Below are 25,911 nucleotides of genomic sequence, written 5' to 3' on the forward strand. Positions count from 1 at the left end.
CTTCACAGGTTAATTGTACACTCTTTGAAAGTCTGATTCTTTTTGTACAGCAAAATAACTGTTTGGACATGTATACTTATATTGTACTTAATTTATACTTTAACATATTTAACATGTATGGGTCAACCTGCCATCTGGGGGAGAGAATTGGGGGAAGGAGGGGAAATATTAGAACAAAAGGTTTGACAATTGTCAGTGCTGTAAAATTACCCATGCATATAACTTGTAAATAAAAAGCTATAATTTAAAAAAAGAAAAGAAAAGAAATTACAAGTCTAGTACATATTGCCTCAGGGACTTCCCACACTCCCAATGTAAGAACAACAATCTGTCTGATTCTAAATAGACCACTACTCAATTCATTACTGGCTGATAATCTTATCATTCCTTTGGGCCATAGATTAGCTTATCAATGATAGAAAGCTGGGTAAAGGAGTCTCCTTTCTCTTAGGACTTTTCTAATTTCTTTTGTAGCTTAGACTGCTTATAATGGCATTACAATTACAATAAACTTTGCCCCTTGACTAAGAAAGGGGTTCATATCTGAAAATTCTTTTGCAGCACCTTGCAACATTGGTTTATGATCCCAAACTTTTGGGGTCCTCTTCCCAACCTCAATAGCAGGTTTTAAGGAACAGAAAGCAGTTTGTTTTGAATGGAAGATAGAATGGACAAAAGAGAATAATGTAAAATAGGCTTAGAAAGGTTGGGACCAGATTATATTTTCTTCTACAGGCACTAATGTGCTTCAAAGGTTTATCGATCAAGAAAATGGTGTGGTCAAACTTGTTGAGTCTTAGGAACTTATTTTGTTAACTACAAAAAAGATGACCGAGTGAAGAAAGTTTGGTTGATTGGAGACTATTTATTAATTGTTCTGGTGAAAAGAAAGACTGAACTAGTGTATTAACTACAAATGGAAAGCAAGCATAGAGATGTTAGCTAATACTAACATGGCTTGGCAGCTTTTTGGAATTTGGGAAGTCAGGGTTATAGATTAGAATTATTTAGAGGTTATTTGGAAGTGACAAGCCTGGGTGACTGAGGGAATGGTAATATCCTAATCAAAAATGAGAAAACTTGGTACCAGTTTTTTGAGAAGGGTTTTTGATTAATGAGTTTGATTTGATAATGTTGAGTGTATGTACTAAAAAAATAACCAACAGATTGAAAAGCACAATATACCTCACCCTCAATTGGTGATCCAGGATTAAAATTCATGAGAGATTATAGCTGATTTTTGCATATCCAGATAATTTAGTATTGGCCATCACAATTTAATGGTCATTTTTCTGGGAGAAATTGTTAAACAATTGTATACTATAACAGCAGTTTTGTTTTAAGAACTTTGAGCAGATAAGTCATTTTAACTATTATAAATACAAAATTAACTATAAAGGACATGAAGATTCTCCCTGCATCCAGAGAAAGAACTGATAAATAGAAATATGTTTAGAATAATTTTACATATATATGCCTATCTTTGTGTAATAGTAGCTATGGAGGAGGGAGGGGGAAATAAATTTACATGACAACTTTATTACATATTTAAAAGGAATAGAAAGTTGTACATAATTTGTACTTTCATATATAATTATCTATGTTATGCTATGTTATGGAAATACTTGTGTTATTCATAAATTTAAAATAAAATATTTTTTTTAAAGAATTCTTTCTGAATTTACTACTTCTTCCTTGCTAACCTAATCCCATTTTGAATGAGGAAATAGTATGAAGTCTGTGTAAGGGTTAAACCCATTTAAATTATTCTATTTGCCCTGCAGAGCCTAGCTATTAAGATTATAGTAAGACTGTTGGGAATTTTGAAGACATGGAAAAGAACATTATGAATGAAATTTATCTATCAATAAAATACCTCCTTAGAGATTAAGAAGCTTAATTTCTTTGTGATTTTTGAAATGAGAAGTGTTTTTAGTGTATAACTTGTGTACAAAAGATTAGTGTTCTAAAACTACCTGGTTAAATATCATTTTTAGTAAGAAAACTCTTGAGTTTGAAAAAAATATCGTCAATCTTTTACTGTCAGCTTAATCATATGAAACATTGATTTCATTCAATATAGTAATGAAATATTCAGTTTTCTATTTATTAATATTGAACTATAAAGTAATCAAAACTTTATTTAGGGAGTTGAAAGGCTCACTTCGTGTCATTTCATTTCAGTGATTTACTCATAAACAGTTTTTAAGTATCTACTTTATGAATTGCAGCATGCTAGTGTACATTTTCGCTCCAGATGCCAATAACTTTGATTGTAATGGATTGTAGGAGAGCAAAATTTTTATGGCCTTAATTCATATGATTGATGAAGTTCAGGAAGTCATGAAGATGAAGTCATCTGGAAAGAATTCACAGGTCAATAATGTGGGAATACTTCAGAGAGAACAATCCATCTATGGCTTAATTAGAAAAGCATCCAGAGTTGCTGTGTTTAAAAAGTTATAAAGAAGTCTTAGTTTCCCTAGGATGATTTCTGCACTTCTTTCTGGGTCCATCAGAATAGTACAGTAATAGATATTAAAGATATATTTGAGTGAAATAGGAAACTGAGGACTTTTCAGAATAATAACCTTGGGTAATTCAAGACTGAGCACCAAGGATCTGTTAATCATTAAGGCTATAGGAAGAAGAGCAAAGATTTACTTTTCCAACAGAAAATATCTTACCTTTACTCAACTGCTTAGATAAGAACCTGACTAATTATTTAATAGCCTGGAGATTTTCCAGAAGCCTTCCAACTATCTCTCTTTGTTAATTGAGAAAACCTGAGGTAATCCAAGTCTCCTTAGTTATTTTAAAAACCTTTAATACCTCTTAATCAGTTACTTACCTCTAAATAAATCTCCTTATTGTGAGGGATTATGTGGTTTCTCATATCATTAACTAAGATAGATTGAACCTATAATCTAAATTTTAGTTTATGAAGATCTGATGGGTTTGGGAAAAATGAAGTTCTTTGTACAAACATTACAATAGAGTGCTCATATCAGCTCAAGCAAGCATTTGCAAACATTGTAACAAGCTGACCACAATAAATTGAGGAAAACACACTTGCAATAAATCAACTAAATCAGCTTAACTAGAATTAACAAGTCTTTGTTACTTCCACTTTAGCAAGCAGTGAAAATTAACTGGATAAAGGGACGAGGTCATGGATTCCTATGACTATTTAATCCCTTCTAACTCTGTAATCAATGACCTCCTTTCTCTCAGACCTCAGTGAGTGGACTACCCACTTCTTTGGAGATTCTAATAAAGCTTCTGATCTTCACTTTGAGAAATCTCTGAGTAGTCATTTTGAGTTAGGGGTTGTGTTACTGTTCCCCACATATTGATACAGCATAAAAGTAAATTTCATTGTGGTTTTTGACATAGAATGATGTGGCACCACATATGTATGTGATTGAAGTATCAAAGTTTACTTTGCCTTTTCCTGATAGAACTCTTATCTGAGTTTCAAATCCAGTAGATGTTTTTTCTTTTTTTTTTTTTTAACTAAAACTATCATTTATATCATTATTTTCATAAAATGCAAAATTTAAATTTGAACCCCAAACTTAAACTTAAAAAATGTAAACTAAAATATAAAATTATAAACTATTTTAAAAATTGGTTGGAGAAATCATATCTTTTATTTGGAAATTCCTTTGGCAATTTTACGAGAAAATAATTTTGTTAAAGTCCCATCTGGTAGATCAGTTTTTTGGGAATGGAATTTTTGTTTTTACTGAAGAGAAACTGTAATGAGATTCCCGGGTACAGAATATATCACAAAGGTTTGGATCATAGAAACTATCTCATGAGTTACTGCTGCTTCAGATTCTTCATTGCAGGAAAATCTTTCTCATGTCTTTTCCAGCCATTTAAGCCAAGAAAATTCCAAGCAACCAGACTTTTCTTGGCCCTTTATTATTCTTGGGAACTTATAGTTAGACCACTTAGAAAAAAATCTAATCCATATTATAACAGTTTGGAAAGTACAAAACCACTTTATATGAACTGAATAAGAAGAATAATCTTACTTGGATACTCTTAAAATATGAACTGTCAATATGTATACAACTTCTAAATAAGTGTTCAATGCTCTCCTTGAAAAATGACATATTATAGCTTTCCATCATAAAGAATTTTGATCCTGACACACTGAGTCATCATTTAGACTATTTGATACTTGATCATTTGAAATGATTGAAACAGAAACTCTTAAGGAATTAGATGAATTTCTCTTCATAGAATTATGGAATATTAGAAGTTTTATACAAATCATTGAGTCCAATCTTCTTGTTTTGCTTTTGAGGAAACAAAAACCTTAAAGAATATTGTGACAGTTCCAAGTGGCAAAACCTGATTTCAAATCTAAATTCTCTGACTTCAACTTCATTGCTCATTTGACTGCATTATATTACCTATAGTTCTGCATCCAAGAGGGTCAGAATCATTCTTTCTGAATCTGATTTAATAATTTAAAAAGAGTTTAGCATTTTAATAACTTTAATAGACATTCACAATATGGTATATTAGGGAAAGAACAACGGACTGTGAGTTGACATCTAATTCTAGACTTGGCCATGCTACCAACTGTGGAGCTTTAATCAGTACCTTAATTTCTCCAGGTTTCAATTTCTTCATTCATAAAATGAGAGTATTGGAGCAGATGATACCTACTTTGCCAACTCTAAAGTTGATTTTAACTTTAAAAATCTTTATTAATTTTTAAAATTTCAATTTCTGAAGGTACATATTAAAAAGTTTGTAAAGATGACCTTTGCCTTTAACCTTTTAAAAGTAGACAAAATAAAAAATAAAAAAGTTCTATCATAGTATTATATATTGATACAATATAGAAAGAAAAAGTATATATTGACTGGATATGAAGAAAATATTTTTTAAATCAGTGAATTCTCAGCATGGATTAACAGTAGGAATACCAACCTGTGAGTATGGCTTCTGTACCTAACTACTAGGCATGCAAATCTGCATATATGCACATACATACATAGATATCCATATATGCTGGATATTAACCATTAAGGTAGCATGGATATGTGTATGTGTATGGCTTTGGATGAATCATTTTACTCCTTTGAGCTTCAACTTTCTCATCTATAAAAGAAACAACATGATGTAATGAGAAAAACCAGAATTGGACACATGGAATCTGTTTAATTCCAGTTATGCTATATGTGACCTTGGGAAACAAATATTTATCAACAGATACTTATTAAGTACTTCTTATATTTTAGTCACTGTGCTAGGGATACAATCATATATGTTTATTTTTATTTATGAGTATGTATCTGTCTTTCTCACACACACATACACAATAGTTAAATGTAAGGAAGTTTTAGAGGGAAGGCATTAGCATTTGGCTGGATTAGGAAGGGCTTTATCTTGCATCTTAAAGAAAGAGGGACATCTAGGTGGTGCAGTGGTTAGAGCACCAGCACTGAAGTTAGGAGGATCTGAGTTCAAATATGGCCTCAAACCTTTAACACTTCCTACGGTGTGACCCTGGGCAAGTTACTTAACCCCAATTGCCTCAGCAAAAAAAGAAAGGGACGAACTACCAACAGTTCTCACTTCATACAAATTCATCTTTATGTAAAGAAATACTCATCTAAAGTAAATTAAAAAAAAAAAAAACTTTTATATTACTGTATTCTCTCTTCTTCCCTTTCCCCTTTACTTAGTGTTTCTCAGTCTGCCCTTTCCTCCTTACCCCTATCCCCTATCATTCCCCCCATTCCCCATACCAAAAAAAAAAAAAAAAAAAAAAAAAGCCTTAAAAAACACGTACACAGAAAACAACACTCCAAGTATAAAAGCAGAAGTCACTGGAACAGGAATTTGGTGTGAGGTCTACCAGGCGCCAAATGCTGCCAGTCATTTCCTAGGTACCATGTGTCTGTCCCCAGCCCCAAGTGGCTGATCCTGAGTTGTGTGTTCTTCCTCTTACCTGGCTTCTCTGTCCTTGGTTCTCTTCTCTCTCTCCTTTCCCCATTTCCATCAGGCAAATTTACATTAAGTAAAAATAGCATTTTGTAGAGGTCTGTGGAACAATCCATGTATGTAAAGAAATGGAGTTAAAGAAAGAGAATACATTCCAGGTATATACAAGTATTTATCAAAGATCTAGATACCAAATACTGCTGTGAGTACCAAGAAAAAAATGAAATAGAATATACTGTCAGAGCATATAATTTCATTACAATATTTTGATCTATAGTTCTTGAAGTTTTTTGGAGCTCAGTATTGATATCTTGATGCACACAGGATCTTTCCATATAATTGAGCCAAAAGATTCTAGGGTATTTAATAAAAATGTGATATACAATCATTTCATGAATTTTTTCTTAAATATTATATTTGAGGCATGAAAAAAGTACATGGTAATAAATATTCGTAATATTCCTTAATGCAGTTAAAATTTTTGTAGATCATTTTTCAAACATTACAGATATTTGCATATAATCATATCCATTCAACTTTTCTTTAGCAGTTTATCTTTTTATTGTTGACTAGTATTCCCCCAAAATTATGTTAATTAAATCTATTTCTTGGGTATTTTCCTTGGATCTTAGTGAGCTAATTTAATAGTAGTTATTCTTTTTCCCTGTGTAAATTCCAATCCACCCATGTCTTCTTATAACATGATTTTGTCTATGTCCTGCCATAAATTCTCCATGGAATATGTGATCGGTGAACTAGGGACCTTTTCTTAAGTTTTTACTTTATTTTATTTTAATATTTCATGGTTAATGACTGAAATATCTCCTATTCCTTCATAATATCTTTTGCAAGATATTGTAAGCCATTTTACCTAATCAGTAGCTTACACACCAAATATCCATTTTTCTTGGGTTATCTGTAACATTGATTCTGTAGATAATTTGTTAGTGTTCCTTGACTTAGAACATTATAAATTAAATCAATCATTTTAACTAAACTAGAAAAACTTAAGTTTAAAGAATCCTAGAGATGTTTCCCTTAGCAATGTGAAGAATCTCATTGTGATATGAATCCATTCCCCTATAATTTATATACTGGTTTGTCTGCTCCTACAAAAAAAATTAGAGGTTTAACAAAAAAAAAAATTGCTTGTTTTTAAAGTATTAGTAGTTTTTAAACTGAGACCTATTTATAGAAAAAACTTAATTCAGCTAGAAAAAGTAAGCTGTTTCTTTTATGATACTTTCACAGGATGTAAAGCCTGATGAAGTAACTAAATCTGCTCTTGATGATGATATCAACTTTGAAAAAATCTGCAAAAAGGTAATTTGTATTATAGATTCTTCCATTTCATCATTTTCTTTTTTAATGTGATTTGCATATTTGTCTATCTTATTTCACTGTCTTTTAAAAAAAAAAAGTAATTAAGAATCTAGTACATTTGTCATTTTTTTTATGCTTTTGAGATTTAAGTACTCAATGCAAAACAGATTTTAAAGATAATGTGGCATTTGGATTGTAATTACAGAATAGCTTTAACATTCTTAAAAGCCAGTTATACTTTATATAACACGAACATGGTGAGTAAATGTGAGTTCATTTATGAAAAATTTCCTTATATAGATCACACATTTGATTGATCAAAAAGAGTTGAACCAAATTATACTTGCATGCATTTAGAGAAGGAAAATATCTTTCTTCCCAGTCTTCCTCTTCTCTTCCCCTATTTTTCCATATTCCCTGTTTATATCATTCTACACATAAAGAAAAAAAAGTGTAAAAAGTGTTAAATTCCCTATAGGAGACCTGAATTTTTAAAATATCAGAAGTTTTTAAACTGAAGCATATTTGGGGAAAAAAGTTCATTCAGTTAGGAAAAGTTTTATGCTGTTTTATGATTCCTTCACAGAATATAAAGCCTGATGAAGTAACTAAACTGCTTTTGACATTTGTATCTCTATGGGAGAACAGTTCTTCCACTGACTGTAGTTATGTGACTTTGAGCAAATCACTTTGACCTCTGGGCCTCCGTTTCCTCATTTTGATAATTTACTTTCATTCTTTATAGCAATTATTCCAGGAAGCTAACTCCAAAATGCTATTCAACAAGCCATAATACAAATATTGAAATTTTTTTTGGACATACCAATAATTTCTATTTTCTTACTGAATTTAATATTTGGTTAAATAGTGGTAAATATGGAAATCAGCTGTGGAAGTAAATTAGTTATAGTAGTACAACTTCAATTCTGAGTCTTAAAAGTAATCTAGAATTTTTTTTTCCCCTGGAGTAGGTACTTCTAAGAAACTTGAATTGTTTTTATATTTCCACCACAACAAGATATTAGGCTACTATTAGTCATGGAATAATGAAGGTTTTGAGGTCTTCCAAAATTAATGGGCTTTTCTGAAACAAAGGTCTCATAAGTGTACAAAATAGGATGACCAGAGCTCTGTTTATTATTATTATACCTTCTTCATGCTGATCTAGAAAGTGAGTTTTCTATATAACTCAGTTTTTCAGATAACTATACCAAAGCTTTTCTGTTCATCATCATTTTTACATTTTATTTTAACTATTTTGTATATAATTTTTTATAAAACACACATACATACACGCACACACACACACATACACAAAGCCCTGTAAAGATTATGTATAGGCATTATACTTTGTGCTTTGCTGTAGAAAACTAATGCTTCCAGGGGGATATTGAATCTATAAGGTATTTGCTTCCTTACAGAGTAAACCGCCAGACTCAATACTTTTTGAATTCTGTTTTATGCCTTTTAGTTTTATTCCTTCTTTGCTTGAAAATTAACTTGTCATTTCTCATTTTTATCAGTGTTCCTCTGTCTATAGCAATCTCATCACTCTCATAATTAGTTGCTTCTCTTCTGCTTGTGGCCAGGAAAATCAGATGACCAAATTTATTGGAATTGTGAGTAAATTAAGAGTAATAGGCACTGAGAAAAGACTTGAAGGAATTTTCTTTGAATAAAGCAAATGAAAAAGTCTATATGATTTAGTGGATAGAAAACCTGGATATAAACATTGGATCTTATCACCTATTGAATCTGTAACTGGAAAGTCACTTATTCTCTTATCTACCTCAGGTTGTTTATAGTCTGAGACTATAATTAGCAGAAATGTTAGTAATCTTAATCCTTTTCCTTTTTGCCTTTTCTACAACACTGTTGATCTTCTCTTCTTTGTAGGTTATTATGACCCCATTCTCTTCCTACTTGTTTGATTGTTCTTTTGTAATCTCCTGGATTTTCATAAATCCAGATCTTGAATTAGACCAAGGTTTAGTTTTAGTCCCTTTTTTCATCTCCTTTTTATATTGTTTTCATTTGCTTATCTCTTCGGCTCCAACTTTGTAGTAATTGTCTCTGTGTGGCAAGTCTAAGATCTTTTTGTTGAGTTCTAACCTCCGTCCTGACCTTCAGTCTCACAGTCTATTATATCCCGGACCCAGTGTCCATCTTCCTTCTTGCCCCACTCTCTTTTTTCTAATTTCCCTTTTATCAGTAAAAATACCACCATGTTCCCATATGCTGGACTTTGGAGGGGATGTGGAGAAACTGAGACACTAATTCACTATCGGTGCATTTGTAAATTAATTCAGCCATTTTGAAGAGCATTCTGGAATTATGCCCAAAGAGTTATTAAACTGCCTGTATTCTTTAACCCAGCAATATCCCAACATGGTCTGTTTCCAAAGATGATTAGGGGGAAAAGCTGTATGTTCTAAAATATTTAAAGCAACTGTCTTGGTGGTGACAAAGAATTGGAAATTCTAGAGATATCCATCAATTGGGGAATAGCTAAACAAATTGTGGCATATGGTTATAATGAAATACTATTGTTCTATAAGAAATGATGAGTTGATTGATTTTAGAAAATCATAGAAAGACTTGCATAAAATAATGAAGAGTAAAATGAGTAGAACCAAGAAAACATTGTACACACTTACAGCAATATTGTTCTAAGAACAACTTTCACTACATTTGAAGGAAGAAGGTATCTGTCTCCAGAGAAAGAACTGATTAATAAAAGTATATAAATATGGCCCACAGGCCATAGTTAGAGGACCCCTGGACTATCATCTCCAAGAATCCAGTAAACAATGTGAGTTCTCAATGACATATATACACGTGGCTCAAACATAGGGGATAGACCGAGGCAGGGGCAGAGGCAAGGTGCTGAGAGTGGGAACAGGACTCTAACAGGATAGGGGGAGCTGGGGATGACATAATGAGGGGAGGCACCCCGGAGATGGGGAGAGGCATCTTGATAAAACATTACCTGATATTCTGATAGATTGGGATGGGGAGAGGCATTCTGATGTTCTAAAATATAAGATCTTTAATCCTTATCAAATATTCTGATGATTAAGAGGGAGGGGTGGTTGCAGGATTGACCAGAACAATTAGGTCACAATTCAGGGAAACCAAGGCAGGACAATTTAGGAAAACTGAGTCAGGATAATAAAAGAAAACTGTGGCATAACAAAACAACTTTGCTTTTCTGTTTGTATTCTTAGTGCTTAGCATAGTGTTTAAAAGTACTTAATAAATGCGTGTTCATTCATTCATTCTTTATCCTATCAACAAATTCACTTTATTTTTGTAGAACTCTCAAGTGTTCTTCCAAACTTTTGGTTTTATTCAATTAATGTTCCTTCTGCCTTTGTATTTTTCTCATTCAGATGCAAAGATTACCCTTTTCAGAGAATCTGCTTTTATGGAAGGTGTCTTTGTCATTTGTTTTAAATTATTTGGTTCCTGGTTAGATTTCTTTATTTCTTCCTTAAGAGTTCTAATCTCTCCTTTTATTTTGACTTAATTCTTTGATCTGAACCATTTGAAAGTACTGCCATTTCTGGGTATCTTTTAGAATATTATCACCTTTCTCATGGGATTTTTGACTCATCTTCCTTTGAAAATCATCCCTGTTGACATGGTTTTCTTCTTGCATTGTTGATTTATCTTCTTCTTTGGTCAGATTTTTGCATCTTTGTTGATCATTTTTTATGATGTATTTGCTAATAACTTGGTTTTTTTATTCCATCCTCTTGGGAAGTACCATCTACTATGTGTGCTCCTTCTCCAATTCTTAATTTTCTATTTTCTCTTCAAGATAACCAGTTCAAACACCACTTCAGGAACACTATTGTAAAAGAGTATATTCTGTACCTTTTACAATTTCATTTTTCCAAACTCCATAGTGCTCTTAGCATCTAATTCTCTACAGTCCCAGGGCTGTCCCCAAGAGACTTGTTGCGAAAGAGTCAGAGGTAAATAGATCCCCCGAAAAACTGATGAAAATGTTATTTACTTGGTTATTACTTACTCTTCTTTTCCACCTTTCTTTCACTCCTTATCTTGGTAATCCATTTCTTCCTGTGCTTTAAGTAGTTGTATACAATTTAACATTTCTGTTCTCTTTTATTCTTGTTTTTCATACTCAATATTATATAACTACTGCTCCTTCTTTCAAGCAGTTGAATGATTGATTGGCCCCAAATTGTGTTGATAATACAGTTTCCTCCAGCATATTATCAGTTTATAGTCAGATTCCTAAATTTGCTTAACATTTGTTTATGGGAGAAGAGAAATGCCTGGAAGAAATGTGGTTTTTGCCACCTTGGGAAACTACCAAATAGTTAATTCCTAAAGTTATTTCCTGAAATTGCCCCAGGCATTGCAATTTCTGGGGTGATCTGGGGCTGGAGGAGACCTATGGAGTGGAGATGGTGTGCTTCAGTAGAATAGTGATTTGGTCTTTATTTTTTCTGTAAGACTTGTGACAAATTCTTTTTGCTTTTTTTCATTGCTTAATTTTCTATACCTGGGGGCTCTTAACTTGTATTATTTGATATGGGAGGTTACTCAAATTTCCATTATTTTTTTTTTCATTAAAAGAAACCAAATGTTTTCAAAGAAGCAACTGTATTTTTTGAAGTTTACAATAGAATTTTTTTTAACCCATAGGAAGTAACTTAAGAAAAAAAATAAATTAAGTTTTAAAAGTATGCCTAACAGTGATGGGGGGAAAAAATCCAAAGAAAATCTGATCTTTGGAAGTGTAATATTGACTGAACAGACAGTCTCATGTCACACCAGGAGGAGTGCCACACACACTAGGATCCTAGATCCTAGTTCAGATCCTAATTGTTGAGGCTTTTGTTTGGTTTGGGATTTTTTTTGGGGGGGCTGGGGGGGTAATATTGGCCAACACTAGTTGGGAATGAGCCAGTTAAAGACCTTGAGGTAAAAGGCTGTGTGGGATAGAGTTATATTAAACTCCTCCTACCCAATTTGACTACTTAGAGGCATCACTAGATACAACAGAAAATTTTAATTCAGTTCTTGCAGAACATACTATCTGAGCAATTCAGAATCCAGGGGGCTTTTGTTGAGAGCAGAAGGGCACCCCTATAACACCAAGATGGAAGTATACTTCCCCCCTTCCTGTTAATTTTTAAATTCATTGAATGAACTGGAAAGGAAGCAGCTATTGATCAATGGTCAGAGATGCTGTCTGCTTCCTGTGGGTCATATGACTTCCTGAGGTTCAGCCCTAGGGTTTAAAAAAACCTTCTTAGAGTAGGGATCATGTGACTTAGGCCTAGAGTCTGATCCACTCCATCTCATAGTCTTTTTGAAAAATAATCATTTATTTCAGTCAATCCCTCTTATTAATATTCATCTGAAGATTTTTCATACCAGTCCTGATACTTTTCTTCTGTGAAGGGTTCTATGCTATCCCCATACTTTCCAGTTCATTTCTTTCTTCAATATCTATGGGACTAGCATCCTTATGTCAGCAGAGGTCTTTACTGAGACCATTTTAATTAAATAATTTTTAACTACTCTAGTGATTAGTTGTATTATACAAACAAATGGGTAGGACAACAGTGACAGCTAGGATGATAAACAAAAACCAAAGGACTTGCTTCTGCCAACTCCCACCACATCAGGACCACCAGCACATTAAAGCAGGGAGGGCCAAGCTGTACAGGGACATGAGAATTTTCCTAATATCTTTGGTGATTTCCTTTACTGCTTTCCCATTATCATCAATTTTTATACAGCAAATTAACAGATTTAATTTCCCACAGACCTCACCTTTTTCTGCTAGGAGATAATCTAGCACTAGTCTGTGTTACAATATGGCTTCCCTAATTTGAATAGCCTGGTCTACTAGTAGACCTACTATTACTACCCTATTAGTAGGTTCAAGTTTGGTTAGTGATAATCTCAACTACAGCTTGTAACCTTATTAACCTGTTCAGAATATATAAAGGAGTTCTATTTTCCTTCCATTCTGGGCCCAAGTGCCTTGTCCATATGTCTGAATTATCCTTTCAGGTGGCCAGATGAGCCCCATCATTTGCATCTCCCATATCAGTGAGAGATGTATCTATACTCCTTTTACTTCTCTTTAAATCATCATAAAATTGGATACCCAGATGGCCTTCCAACCCTAGTAAAAACTTGGGCCGTATTAATCCTATGTAAGAGGACCCAGTCTATTTATAGGGAGGTGCATGTAGGCAGTCAGGCTACAAACCCAGTAAGGTTTATTATTGGAAATGGTCAGTAAATACCTGCCATTAAAAATTGGATAGTACTGTTAGTCCTCATAACCTAGGGGTCCTCCCACTATTCCACTTTCTTTTGAGAAGTTACATCTCCAGAACTGCTGCTTCACTTTCCAAGTACATCCATCAACCTCTTCTCCCATCTCAGTCATATTGCGTGTACTCCAAGATGAAGTAAAATATTGGCCCAGAGGAAAGTTAAATCAATTCGGTGGTTATGTAAGAGGTAAATCTAGTTCTGTTTATAACTTGAAAGTCTCTATACCATGCATATATGCCTTTTGACCCAGTAATATACTAGTATTAGGTGTATGCCTCAAAGAGGTCAAATAAAAAGGAAAAGGACCCACCAGATAAAGGCAGTTTTTGTTGTAAACAAAGAACTAGAAACTATGTGTTCATCAGTTGGGAAATGATTGAACAAATTTTGGTACACAAATAAATGCAGTATCATTGCATTGTAAGAAATAAGTATTTGGAAAGATTCAAAGAAACATAAACTAATGTAGATTACAAGTCTATTTAGGAGAATAATGTGACTATAAGGAATTTAAATTTAAAATTTCTTATCATTACAGTGTCTAATAATGCTTCAGAAGACTAATATTGCTTCAAACCATGCTTTATTTCATCAGAGAAGACCAGATATACATCTTCATACATGGCTAATGCTTTCCTTAGTTTTTACTTAACCCTACTTATTTATTTCAAGAGTTCTCCATGGGTAGGAGGAGCATAATAAGAAATTGTGTTTAGTGATAGTGAAACACATACACACACACACAAAATGTCAATAAAACATTTAAAAAATACCTAGAAGTGAGCAGAAAGAATTTCAGAAAGCAGCAAGCATGGTGCCTATTCATTGTGTTAAATTTAAGGTACACTTTTAAAAATTGTACATAGTAATTGTTTTCTATTCTTTGCATATCAAGATATTAATGTTTGATACCTGAATTCATGCTTTAAAAAAAAAAACAGATTATTTTCAATAAATGATGGAAGAAATAGTAAAGAAGGCTTTACTGCTCATGTATTTAAGTCTTTATTTTGCAAACCAAAAAACTAAAGTGTTCAGGTAGATTAAATGTACTTGTCCACAAATAGGAAGTAGCAGAGTGTAATGTTCGGGCTAGCTTTTTGGAGGACCTCGGGACCAGCCTTGACCTTAGTGGAGGAGTGCAGGAGGCAGGAGAGCCACCAGGAGGTTGGTCAAAGATGGAATGTCTCATTTCCAGTCCTCTCAGCCCTTGTATATATACCTTAGTACAATTGCATCACTACAGCACACTAAGTATGTGTGAACTAGAGAACCATTATATCACCATATTAAGTACTAAGTATATGCAAACTAGAGAACCCTCATCTCATTAATCACACTGACTTAACACCCTGCTGTAAGTATGTTTGCTTCAAGTATACTTTTCTCAGAGTTCCCCAATATCTGCTGTCCTTTACAGCAGAGCAGGCACTTACCATTTCTTTCCACTCCAATGCCTTATCTTCATACTGAATCTTATGTATGTGTTGTGAGTTATCTAAATTTCTATCCTTGACCTCTCACCTTCAGTATATGTTGACAAATTTCTAGAAGTTACTTTCACCAAAATTTCCCATTATCACCTCTGATATTTTATTTCTATTGTTTTCAAATACAAACTGTATCCCCTTCCTAACTCTATTGTTTTTATCACTTCTTCCCTTTCTTACTTTAAAAAAAAAAAATGTTACTGATGCTTTTTATTTTTAAAACCACAAAGAAAACCCAAAGGACTGAACAATTGCATCTGATGTTACACATAATATTCTGCTGTAGAACGTTCACATACCAAGAGGAAAACATCTTACTATCCATTTAATTTTACTCATTTTTGTTTATTTGATTTTAGTTGCATTTGTGTTATTTCAGCTTTATTATTTTGGGGTGGGTGAAAGACTATTTGAGTGTGTGTGTCTGTGTCTGTGTTCATTCCTCTCCTTTTTTGTTTTCTTCATCTGTATCTTGTATTTCTCTGAATCCCTTGAACTAGTCACTTCTTAAGCTATAATAGTATTCCATTACATTCAACCTTTTTGTTTATATTACTTAAACAATGAACATTCTCGCTGATACAAAGTTTTGCTAAGTGGTATTATAAGAGCAGCTAGGTGGCTCAATGGATAGAGCACCAGCCCTGAAGTCAAGATGATCTGAGTTCAAATCTGGTCTGACACTTAACACTTTCTAGCTGTGTGACCCTGGGCAAGTCACTTAACCCCAGTTGCCTCGGGGGGTGCGGGGGGGGAAGGGGGGAAGTGGTACTATAAATGTGTCTTTGTCATTCTTCAGATATATTCCTAGTACAGGATATGAACAGTTACTGATTTTTCCTCATCATTAGAGATTATTTTGAAAAACGATTGAATTAGTTCACGACTTTACTAATAGCTTAGTCCAATGAGACAAGCATTTTTCAGTACCTATATATAAGGTACTGTGTCTAGTTCTAGGAATACAAATAGTCATTTGATCAGAAACACAAAAGATTATCTTCTGCAGCATCAAATCCAAAGTCTCCTTCCTCCCTTTCAAGTCATAATCTGTCTCCAGGATGTCTTCTCCAAATGTTATAAAACCAATTCTTCTTTGAATTATTCTTGCATTTACAGTGAGTATCATGCTCACCTTCTCATTATTGAATATCACTTGGTCTTATCTTCTTGTGTCCTATTATAAACCAGGCTTCATGTCTTTATACTTAATTTGTATTTCCGTTGTTTCCAGGTACAGTCCAATTAAGTGTAATAGACATCTGACAATTGTTTATTTTAGATTATTTTTAAGGCCTATATTTAATATTTATCTTGGATTATATGGATTTCTTTTGAACTAATTTCTAATTGAACTATCAATGAATATGATTTCGTTTCTCAATAAATAGATCAGTTCATTGGTTGAACAGAAATTGTCCTCTTATTAAAGGAGCAGTTAAATTAATAGCCTTAAAACTATGATTCTTAATATCTTTTATTCCATTTTTCATTATTCTTACTGGAGAAGAAAAAAAAAGGATTGAGATTGGAGGAAATGTTCTACTTTTGCCTATTTCATATTTGTCCATTGCTATAAATAAGTAAATGTTTGAATAAATGAAAGAATGAATATTCTTCTCTTAGGTTAGTATTCTGATCATGACCATTTTACGTGAATGATAACCCCAGAATTGGGGAAGATTTCATCTGGATTATTTTGGGAAAATGTAATGCCTAAAGTGGTTTTTATCTGGCAAAATTCCATCTCATTCCCAGTTAAGATGTTGGCACACGTGAAAGATGGCTTGACTAATGGGGAGAACATAGACCAAGTTTGCGTAATGTGTTTAATGAGCTTTAAGCTCACTATTATAGAACTTTAGTAGATTTTATTTTGGTTTTATTAGTTTATTTTGATCATCATACAATCATCATCATATGGTTAACAGTGCACTTTTTAAAACTATACAGCCAGATTCTACGGCAACTGAAAGAGCAATTGCTAGACTAGCTACACATCCATTACTGAAGAAAAAAATAGATGCACTAAAAGGTATGAATTACATTATTTCACAGTTCATATGCATGCATGTATAATCATGTTCTATTTGGAAATATTTTCCCTTTAATAAATTTTATGATTTATTCTAAATCAGACATGAATTTTATGATTTATTTCAAATTAAATTTTTCCAAATGACTGTAATAGCTAATTTTACTAATAGAATAGTAATTGATAGTTATGTTCATTGAGCAGCTTTTTTTTTGTTTAATATGAGTGTGAATAATGTACTATTGCTTTTGATTATCATAATTTCATCATTTTATATGTATGTCATATGTTGAGTTTGTAAAATGTGGTTTTCAAAATTAAAAAAATTGAAAAATATGATATCTCACACTGACTTTAATAGTTGAGGAATTGATATTTTTTCTATGTTATTCAATTTTAAATATTTAAATGCTCTTTCTTTTTGATTTAAGCTCTGAATCAAGTTTGAACCATTCATTTCTATTTAAACAGAATCATAGACTTTTTTTCCTGTAAAATTTAAAGATTTCCTTAGGATCAGTATTCTGTGTATAAAAAGGTTCTCAAAATTCAAGAATCTTCTAATTTCTGTCCTATGTTATATGTCTTAGTATAATGCCCTGTCCTAAGTAATGGAAAAAGCACTTGTGTTTGCAAATAATGTAAAAAGTACTTGACCTTTAAAGTTTTATAATATATGTATTTCAAATTATTTGTCCTATTTTTCTGTAGCTGCTGTCCAAGCATTTAAAGATGCAAGACAGACTGTTACTGAAGTTGAATCATTGAAGGATTCTTCAGAAGAAAATTACAATGAAGAGACAGAGGTAAAGCTAAACTCTTCTGACAGTGTGAATAAATTCAAACACCAAGAAAATACAGTAAAAAAGGAAGAAAATGATAAGACATTGTCAAAGAAGCCAAAGACACTTGAAAAAAAAATGAATAAGATGGAAGACAAACAAAAAACAGCAATTCCTTCAAAGGTGCCATTAAAACCTTCTCAAGAGCCTTCTATGATTGCTTTTCAAACTCAAAAAACAGAAGAAAAAAATCTTGCTATCACCAACAAGATAAATAGAGCAAAAATTTCTACCATCATCACTAATGATGAGAGTGATGAGGAAGAACAGAGTGAAGGAGAGGGGGAATATTTTGATGATAGCACAGAAGAAAGGTTTTACAAACAGTCTTCACTGTCTGAAGATAGTGAGAGTGATGATGATTTCTTCATTGGAAAAGTTAAGAGGACCAGAAAGAAGGAAAATAGCTGCTATTCTTCAGTTAAGGAACAAAAACCTTCCAAAAAAGTGTCACCTGAAAAAGAAAAACTTGAGAGATTGGAGAGTATGGAGAAAATTAAGCCAACCTCAAAAGCCATGAGGCTAGAATCAACATTTTTTTCTTCTTTATCTGAAAACAGAAGAATAAGAAGGTAAAGTCATTTTTCTATAATGAAATAACAATCAAAATTCTCCTTGTTTTATTTAGACACAGCTGCACAAATAAATAATATTAGTAAGTTGTATGGATGTGAAAAGTCATGGAAGTTTTTGTTTTAGGTACCTTGTAACAAATGTATACTAGTACATCCCCTTTGTAGAATTTTTCTCTGATATTTGCCTGTCGTTTTTAATGAACTGTTTATATTACAATAATGTATGCAGATATGTATTCACTAGTGTCTCTTTTATTCAAAATCATATGAATGCATTTTTCAGATTACTCAACTCTAGCCCTTTAAATACCCAAACTTTCAAATTCTCCTTATAATAAAAACTTTTGTAAAATGTGTTAAATGTTTACTTTGCCAAGAGCATATCATGAGCAGAACTTAAATATTTTTTGTAAATCTTGGTCTTCATATGACCATCAGTTAATGCAAGTATGTTATGAGAAAGGACCTGATGGAAAAGTCTGTATCTTTGCTTCATTTGTGGCATTGACATTACCCTGCATGGAACCATATTTATCATAGAAAGTGATCTTATCATGTTTTGGTGATACTTTGCCTAGAGTCATGTGTTTTGTTTTGTTTTTTTAATGCCTCATGGAATGAAGGTAACCTTGGGTTCTTTAGGTCATCAAAGCACATGCTCTGGCAACTGCTTCTGGAAAAGCTTCTACTGTATGATGACAGACAACAGATCTTATACATGAGTGAAAATATAGCTCTTTTAAAAGTAATTCAAAGATGAGAAATTATTGAGTTAGTGAGTAAGGTTTGCCCTTACCACATTAAAAGACCTCTGGGAAAACCAAATAACATTTATTACATCATTGACTTTTCCATCCAGTCACATAGCCCTCTCAAGAGTCATGGGGTAATGCCATTCTTCTCTGCATATGAACTTTGTTGGAGCTGTTTTCCTTAGGAGTTTTGTTTCTCTTAGTTCAAGGTTTTGTTTCTCTTAAGTCAAAGTTTGAGTGTTCTCTGAATGGGAAAGATCCCACTAAAATGGAAGTGTGTGGTATGACCCACTGCATGTGATTATCTCTTGATTTTTCTAATGGAAGGGAGAAGGAGTAGGGTATTCACTATACCCTTGGACCAGGAAAACTCAGCTTCAAACTCAGTTCTGATACCTATTAGCTATGTAACTTTGTTGGACAACTCAAATAGCCTCTCATATTTTAATTTTTTCATTTCTAATATGTCAAGGTTATATTTGCTGGTCTTCTAACATTTCTTTCAGCTTCAAATCTATAATCCATTTATTATGTAAAATATTTTTGCCTTCAATTTATCTCATAAAACTGTCTCACTTTTGGAACAAGTAGGAAGACAGAATTCCAAAGACATAACTTCAAAATTATTTTCTTAACTGAAAATAGCATATGACTTAGAATCATTTGTTGGTATTAGTTGTGACCAATCATGCTCTCTCCCTCCTATATTCTCTCAAATTCCCCAAAATATGAACACTAACTTAGGAATGTCTTTTACATATGAACAACCTCCCTATGGCAGGGGACCTTGCTTTTTGCCAAGATACTGTCTGACTGTAAAGGGAGATACAGTGCTGGCATGTTATTACAAATTGGAACTCAAAACATATGTTCCCCTTTTAAAAAAATAAATAAAACTACTATGAACTATAATTTTACTTTTTTTTTAAGTATAGAGCACACACACACATACAAAAAAAAAAATAACCTATATTGTAGATGAAATGCTATACATTTGCAGTATTGTTGCTTTTCTTATTTATTGGTATTTTCTTATGGGAAACAATGATAGACATAGTATTTCAGCTAAAACCTATTATTAATATAGAACTAAATACAAGTATTTCAATTATCATGTATCAGTATTACAGCTGTAGTATAGTGGTAGTATATGTTTTGAATGCTATAAATCTAAATGCTATGCATGTCTGTATGGGAAAATGAATTTCACGTTGCCAATTGTGCTGTACCATGCAAAAATTGTTGATCTAGGAGTGGAGACTTAGATTTGTCTCCTGGCTCTGACACATACACAGTTTGTGTGATCACAGGCAAATCCCTTAACCTCATAGATTCATTACCTATATATGCAAAAACAAGGGTAATGATACTTGTCCTACCTGACTCCCAGGCTCTATATGCCTACTCCAATACTAAATGCTTTAAGATATGGGAAAGCTGTTTCATTTTTTTAAGAACATATGAAAAACAAAATATAATTTAATACTAGAAAGGAAAAAAAAAAGCTGACTTTTTTTCCCCCAAATCTTTCCATAACAATCAAAGTCTTTTTGTTGAACACACATCACTGAAAGTCTTAAAATTCCTTGGCACTCTCCATGTTTAACTTTGAAGAGTTTTTAAAGACAGAACATAGCCTTACATTCAATATTTTATGATCATTTTTATTACTCATATCTTTAAAAAATTTTATCTCATTTTTCTTTTAAAAATGACACTATATGTTTTTTTTTTTCCTTTTAGAAATGCCAGAGAACAGCTTCCTAAAAATAGAATTCCAGGTATGTATACATTGTCTGCCTCAAAGGAAAATGACAAAAAAAGTCTCAGGGGCTCTAAAGTCAAAGTGAGATTTTTTTTTGTTTGTTTCACGTTATCATTTTCCTTTTTTGTCATATTAGTCAATCTGACAAGTTTGAGCTGGTTTGAGTTGTTTTGATTTGTGTTTCTCTAATCAATAGTGATTTAGAGCCTTTTTTTTCATCACTGTAGATAGCTTTGATTTCTGTCTGAAAACTTCCTTTTTATATACTTTGACTATTGGAAAATTACTTTTTTTTTTTTTTAAATAAATTTGACCCATTCTCAAGAAATTAGGCTTTAATCAGAAATATTTGTTGTGAAATTCTTTCCCCAGTTTTCTGCTTTTCTTTTAATTTTGATTGCATTGGCATTATTTTTGCAAAACCGTTTCAATTTTATATGATCATAATTGTCTGTTTTACTTTTTGTAATGTTCAATTTTCTTTATTCTAAATTCTTCCCCCTGCCCATAAATCTGACAGATAAGCCATTCCATGCTCTCTTTAATTTGCTTAATTAGTCCTAATTAGTCCATGTTCAAAGGTCATTTTCTATTCCAAAAGGAATTTTTCCATCCTCTATTGAAATCCTTTTCCTTCATAGTTGAGGTGTACCTCCTATCCTGACCTTTCCATATAAGCAATCTTTTTCTCCATCTCTCTTTAATATTTTCTTAGCCTTAACTACACTACTTTAGAAAAATTACTTTGAAATTGATGGTGGTTGGAAAGATGAAAGATTTGAACAGGGAGTTCAGTTAGGAAACCATTGTAATAATACAGATAGGGGTGATGAGGATCTTAACTAGAATCCTATCCATCTGAGGAGGTAAAAAAATGACAGCAGAAATATTGTGGAAGTAGAATGGAAAAGAGTTAGCAAATGTGATTAGATATGGGATGTAAGAGAGAAAAGAATCAGGGATGATTTGGGGATAATACAACTGGTGACTGAAAGGCTGATAGTGTCTCATAAGAAATGGGAACATCAAAAGAAGGATGGTTTGTGAGTAATGATAATGGGTTTTGTTTTGTGGCGTTTTAAGATGCCTTTAGCACATCTAATTACAAATGTAGACAAGATAGCTGTTAATAGAAAATCAGGCCACAAGAGAGAGACTAAGATTGGATGTATTGATTTGCTAGAATGGTAATTGAATCCATAGTAACCAGTGAAGTCACAAAGAGGATTGGAGTATTATTATGTGCTAGTAAATGTTTGATAACTGACTCTCAAAAAAAAAACCCACATTTTTAAATTTAAATTTTTTATTACTAATGTTTCTTCCTCACTTTCTAGTCAATCAAACCAATAGATTAAGTTCCGAATTTTAACATTTGCTAGTTTCTAATTGGCTCCAGCACATTCTGATGTAGAAGTAGGAGAGGAAGCAACCTAAAAGCCTTGGGGTATGTGTACAGTTAGAGAGCTAAACATGATTAAGTTTATATGAAAGGAGGCATCAAATGTAGGAAAACCAAGAAAGAGCAGAATCAAGAAAACTGAGAAAGTTAGTGCCATCCCAGTGTCAGATATGGCAGAGAGTCAAGAAGGATACGTACGGAATGAGAAACAGCCTTAGGCTTTAATAAGTTCATTAACAAGCTCATAAATTTAAGAGTTCATTGTTAACTTTGGATAGGAAAATTTTAGTTGAATGATACTGTGGGAAGACAGAATGCAAAGGATTGAGATGTGAGAGAAAAGGAAGTGTTGAAGTGACCATTATACACATTTTTCCCTGAATATCTGGCTCTGGCTCTGAAAAGGAGGAGGCAGGGAGGTCAGAACTGTTCTAATTATTTCTGTATATGTCTTCTTTCCTTACTAAATTGCAGCCACTTTGAAAGCAGAGAGTATGTGTGTGTGTGTGTGTGTAGTATGCATATATACATATTTGTGTATTACTTACAGGTATACTTACCATATTCAAGTAGTATATATAAAGCCATGCATGTATGAAGTGTGTGTATACATTTGTGTTACATATGTATGCACTATGTTGCATGCCTCCATACACATGTGCCTTCCTTTGGATTATCATTAGTCAATGTGTTGAATTTACTTGACTTCTTCCTTTCCTTCCTTTCCTTCCTTCCTTTCTCTTTCTTTCTTTCTTTCTTCTTCTTCTTTTTTTTTTTTTTTTTTTGACTCTTCCTCTCTCTTCCCTTACCTAGCTTTTCAACAAAATGAACCTCAGATCAAGAATCACCTTGACAGGAGTATTTTTATCAGGCCTGAAAATAAGAAGCAGCAATTGCAGCAGCCCCTTCATCCTTCTTGGGAAGCAAGCCGGAAACGAAAAGAACAGATGTCTAAAATTACAGTATTTCAAGGGAAAAAAATTACATTTGATGATGACTAGTAATGATTCCTTTTGGTGAATTTTTACATTAGTTAAGAAGCTTTCCCTATTTGTTTGATCTATTTTTCACTTTTTATTTTTGTCTCTTTTTCTTTTGATAATTTTTAGAAAGCAAGAGATTTTGTTTGTTTTTTTTTCTATTTTGTTTTAATTCCAGTAGTTTTATAAATTGAATTTGTGTGTATATGGTGTACATCTACTAATTAAATTACATTTTAAAATAATAATTACTATAATAATGCCTGTAAGTAAATTAGATATCATGTTCTTGAAAAGTTTTCATCACATAACATTTTGCTGTTTCGTATTTAAAGATATTTTTGCATTGTACTTTTGATCTCAGATTATGCTGGTTTTATTTATTATGAACAGTGTTCACCTGTTCAGCTGTCTCTTAAAAGCAAATATGGGGATATATTGAAAAACAATATAAGACTTTGGAAAATAAACTCATTTCTTAAAAGAAAAGCCATAAAACAATTTTCAAAAGTTATTCCTGCTATCAAAAATTAAATATCAAAGTTGCCTTATTCGTATAAGTAATATTAATATGCTATATTTTGAGAAAGTTAAAAATGTTATCCATATTTTTATTTTCTTTGGTTTTCTATGGTGGTCAGGGTTGAACTCTTGTGGTGTTCAGGATTACCAGATACTTTTTTTTTTTTTAAATTCAGAAATTCATTGCAAATAACTATTAGACCATATCTTCTTAGGAAAAAAAAATAATAATCCCTGAGAAACAATATATTATTGGAGGTAAATTTCAGAACAGATCAAAACTGGATAATTGCTTTCATTTTCAAGTTGACTAAGAACAAACTACTGAGATATATTCATGAAGAAAGGTACTACTACTGAATATGCTATAAGTTTCATTATTTAATAGGAAACCCCTCCAACCCCCCCTAAAAGTCTTAAGACATTTTTTTTCTTCTCTCAGCTGGGAGAAATTAAAGGTTTTTGGTCAACTAAATAATAAGCATGATCAATTCCATATGTACGAAGAGTTTACACTGCACTAATGGCAGGAAAAGCCATCTGGTTAGCAGGAAATTCATAAGCTCTGAAAAGTTATTTCTACCTTCCATTATGGACTTAAACAACTAAGAACATAGGGTCTATAGAAATGTTCCAGAAAATGGAAGTTCTAATAAGCTACATTTGAAGATTTGTTACATTGAGATGCCAAAGCATAAGGTTAAAAAGGCCATTGATGGAAGAGAAAAAAAAAATGCTAAGAATTTCCTAGCTTTAAAAAACCTGTTATACTCTTCCTTCTTTCCTTTTGTCACTATTCCCAAATGTTCTCTCTTTCACCTCTCTTTTCCCTTCCTCTCTCTAAAAGGTCACTATTTAAATGGACAAGTTTTAAATATTTGGACTAAAAGGAACTATTTATTTGGAGTTTGGAATGCGTGGGATTTGGGGACATCTACTGTTCTCTAAAGTATGGTATTGTTTAACAAAGAATTCTATTCACTTAAGCCTAAAATTACCACAGCCATTTGTTTTGGTCTGTAGCATTACTATTCCCTTTTTTTTAGTTAATGTGCCTGAATTTAATATCATGAATACACAAATCTGGGAGACAATTATTTACAGTCATTACTTGCCTCTACAAGTATCATTCACAATTAGAAATGTCTAGCAATGAATTTGTAGACATAGGACAGATTTTGATTTTTCCAGCACACAGAATGAAACAATGAACCTGTCCCTTTTAGTGGGTCTATATGAAGGTAGTTGTAAAAGTTCTGAAAAATTCAGAGCACGTTTAGGACCATATTATCAAAGTATTGTGCAATGCCTAAGTACCCCATAACCGTACATGGTAATCCTCTTTGATTTTGGAACATGTGTTTCTCTTCTAACAAAACTTGTTTTGAGAAAAAGCCATCTTTCTGTATATTCATTACAAAATAAAGTTTTGTTTTGTTGTTTTTCAGCAAAGATAGCCAAAATTCTGTGCATAGAGAAGAGCTGTTTGTTATTTTTACAAACCCATTAATACTCCTCCCCCAAATAATTGTTTTTTCCAATTTTAACAAATAAAGAGCAATAATGTAGTAACTGTCATTAGTTCCGTGAATTGGAAGTATCTTTTGTGTTTTGTGTTGGAAAGGCTACTCTTCAATACTTTTTTATTTGTATTTTTAATGACTTGAGTTTGTGTTCTTTAAAAACATTCCTTTACATGTTCGTGCTTATCAAATGTAGACAATTTTCTGGCAGTTCAAAACATTGAAAACTCATAATTGTATGAAATGTGTTCCAGTGTGATATGCAAAAAATAGCTGTTTAACAAAATGCCTTTTTAATTTTTCCTTTAAATTGTAGTAGAATTTTTGAAATATGTATTAAATTAATTTCACATGCTTTTGAGTTGTTTTTAATAAATATATTGAGAGGCATTAGCAAAGTCA

General features: G+C 32.5%; 1 protein-coding gene across 2 annotated transcripts in view; it reads left to right on the forward strand.

Annotated features, from left to right (window-relative positions):
- The window catches only part of SRFBP1 (serum response factor binding protein 1), a 95,987-nt gene extending 72,036 nt beyond the window's left edge, over positions 1-23,951 (forward strand). For both annotated transcript variants that reach the window (XM_003761263.3, XM_012542610.3), the window contains 5 exons: positions 7,222-7,293; positions 17,067-17,148; positions 17,860-18,562; positions 21,061-21,098; positions 23,298-23,951. In XM_003761263.3, coding sequence (XP_003761311.1) covers positions 7,222-7,293; positions 17,067-17,148; positions 17,860-18,562; positions 21,061-21,098; positions 23,298-23,485 — 1,083 coding nt within the window. In that variant the 3' untranslated portion in view covers positions 23,486-23,951. The remainder of the gene's footprint in view (positions 1-7,221; positions 7,294-17,066; positions 17,149-17,859; positions 18,563-21,060; positions 21,099-23,297) is intronic.
- Positions 23,952-25,911: the final 1,960 nt, after the last annotated feature.

This window comes from Sarcophilus harrisii, chromosome 1, assembly GCF_902635505.1.
Source record: "Sarcophilus harrisii chromosome 1, mSarHar1.11, whole genome shotgun sequence".
Lineage (NCBI taxonomy): Eukaryota > Metazoa > Chordata > Mammalia > Dasyuromorphia > Dasyuridae > Sarcophilus > Sarcophilus harrisii.